Source organism: Otolemur garnettii, unplaced genomic scaffold (genome assembly GCF_000181295.1).
Source record: "Otolemur garnettii isolate 467f Iridium unplaced genomic scaffold, OtoGar3 scaffold00053, whole genome shotgun sequence".
Lineage (NCBI taxonomy): Eukaryota > Metazoa > Chordata > Mammalia > Primates > Galagidae > Otolemur > Otolemur garnettii.
Genome location: NW_003852448.1, coordinates 352,604 through 355,325, shown reverse-complemented (window position 1 = coordinate 355,325; position 2,722 = coordinate 352,604). Strand labels below are relative to the sequence as shown.

The 2,722-nt window shown below is 40.3% G+C and overlaps 1 protein-coding gene across 3 annotated transcripts in view; it reads left to right on the top strand.

Moving 5' to 3' along the window:
- EPB41L3 (erythrocyte membrane protein band 4.1 like 3) overlaps positions 1-2,722 on the top strand; it is a 180,047-nt gene that overhangs the window by 127,103 nt on the left and 50,222 nt on the right. For all 3 annotated transcript variants that reach the window (XM_023514424.1, XM_003792013.3, XM_023514425.1), the window contains exons 4-5: positions 886-990; positions 2,390-2,432. In XM_023514424.1, the coding sequence (XP_023370192.1) occupies positions 886-990; positions 2,390-2,432 (148 nt within the window). The remainder of the gene's footprint in view (positions 1-885; positions 991-2,389; positions 2,433-2,722) is intronic.

Genomic DNA, 2,722 nt, shown 5'->3' with positions numbered 1-2,722 from the left:
AATAAGGATTGGCCCTAAAAGAAATTAAGAGAAAATTAAACACTGCAATATAAAACCAAAATCTGTGGCAAAAAGATAAAACAAAAATAAACAAATACAGTTAGTTTAATGGATTTTTGGAATAGAAAGTTTTAAGTGAGAGTCTGCCTAAGGCAAGGAATTGGTTTAATCCTTCTGAGGCTCAGAATCTTATATTCTGGAGAACTGAGTTAGGGTCCTGTGAAATGTGATATTTGTTGGTCCTTTATTCTCTCTTTCACTATCAGAATTTTTATATTTCACAAAATACTCCAAACTTCTAAGCATCTTATTATTTTCCCCAGTTGCTTCTATTTGAAAATCATCCATCAGCCAGGCATGGTGGCTGAGACCTATAATCCTAGCACTTTGGGAGGCTGAGGCAGGAAGATGTCTTGAGCTCTGGAATTCAACACCAGCTGAACAAGAGTGAGACCTAGTTTCTATTAAAAATAGACTAGCCAGGCAGTGTAGGGGGTGCCTGTAGTCCCAGCTACTTGGGAGGCTGAGGCAGGAGAATCACTTAGGCCCAAGAGTTTGAAGTTACTGTGAGCTCTGACATCAGGGCACTCTATTTAGGGTGACAAAGTAAGACTCTAGTCTCAAAAACGAAGTAAATAAAAATCATCCACCTGTCACCTGAACAGAGTCAGTGACACTGTCAGTATTTTGTGGGGGTGAGTGTTTTTATAGATCGAGGTCCTATTTTTTCTTTCAGAGCTTTTTTGCTAGTTAAACCGGACATGGCAGAGCAATCACACTTGTCAGTTACAAAAAGCAGTGTTTTAAATTGTACCCAGTTTTATTTATGACAGTGGGGAAAACCTTTTTAAGTATTGACTTGTTCTTCTGTTCTGTTTTCCATAGAAACGCTCCAGAGGGCAAGTACTGTTTGATAAAGTGTGTGAACACTTGAACTTGCTAGAAAAAGATTACTTTGGGCTTACATACCGAGATGCTGAAAACCAGAAGGTGAGAGATGAAAAGCAACACAAAATGCAATGGCTTGAACCCCTCATTATTATGAACTAAAGCTGAAGAGGTGGGTCATTTGCTCCACCTCCCTGAGTCCCTAACTGCTGTTAATCACCTTTTTCTTCATGAAGCAAATCCTCGGCAACTTCCTGTAATCCTCCAGGAAAAATAAGTGAGCTGTTAATGTTTTTCATGTTTGAGTTATTTGAGATTTCAGGAAGCATTTTGTATGGTGCTTTTTTGTTAGTATTGTGGATAATGTATTTCAGTAGATTGTTTGAACCAATGAACATCACGTTCATACCTTAAAATTCTCTGAAGATATTATGGTTGTAATGAACTGTTGGGGCAGTTCACTACTGATGCTGCTGACATTTTTAGTTGATCTTAACATTTTCACAACCTTGTGGAACCCAAAAATGAGATGCGTCCTCTGCTGACCTGGTACCTGTCTAAAGCACGCAAGAGACATTTTATGTTTAATGCAGTACATACCTCTGGGGACTGTTCACCTGAGTAAAGCAGCCCGTTCAGGACTGTTTCTCACTAATCTCCACAACTACCTGAGAAACACAGGGGAGGAAATTGTTTCCATCATTTCCATCATATTGGTTCTGGAAGCTGAGTCCCGGATACTTTGCACATAGACGTTACTTATTTGGGGGTTGTGCCAGGAGGCATACTTTTCCCCGCCAATTCACCAGACAACATCTAACTTCATTATTAAACTTCTGATTTTTTCTGATGAAAAAATGTGAATCGCAAGCAAGTGTTCCTTTGTTAGGGAAATTTAGGGGGTAGTAGATGTGATCTGTGATCACAGAAACCACTGGTGTGGAACTGAATGGAACCCAAGCCTCAGGGCCACATGTGGCCTTCCTGATCCTTGAGTCTACTTTTGACTGGATCCAGATTTCACAGAACAAATCCCTGTAGGATTTAATAAAGGGATTTGTTCTGTGAAGTTTGGGTTGGTTGAGGGGACGCACTTGGGGAACTAGAGGGCCACATCTGGCCTTGAAGCTGCAGGATCCCCAGCCCTGGGAGGACCCCAGTAACTTGTTTGAACGGAATCTTCTGCCAGTTTTTCTATTCTGTTTCTATGCTAGCTTGAATCCCTGAAGGCAATGGTTTTTTTTAAAAAAGAAAAGAATTTTGTCAGCACTAAAAGAATTTTGTCAGCACGAGCTGCACATCCATGTGTTTTCTCAGCTGGTCAGGCCTGGGCCTCAGAGGGCCTGCGAGGGGGCCAGGTGGTGGGATCGGCACGATGGGGAAAGCCTTCCCCCCCAATAGTGGTTGGCACCCCAATATTGAGAGCATGTCTGCACCTGATCAGTGTTAAGGCACTTTCATTCTTCTCTGATTCAAATTCAGAATATCATTTCCTTTTCAGAACTGGTTGGACCCTGCTAAAGAAATAAAAAAACAGATTCGAAGTAAGTTCTTATTGGATTATTTGATGTGGTGATGTGAAGATATTTAGAAAGGGAAGTTGTCTGAATTTGTAGCCCATACCCAAGTGGCTAGTGTACATGGAAAGTATTTTTTTTTAATCACAGTTCGATTGGGCAGATTGGTCTAGTTCAAATAGTACCCATTTTTAATCATCACAACTTATGAGTAAAAATGTTATGATATTTGAGTTATTCCCCTCCCTGTAAATAGAAGTGAAATATATGATTTAACCAACTGATGTTCCATTTAGCAATTAACCATTTGGAAGTTA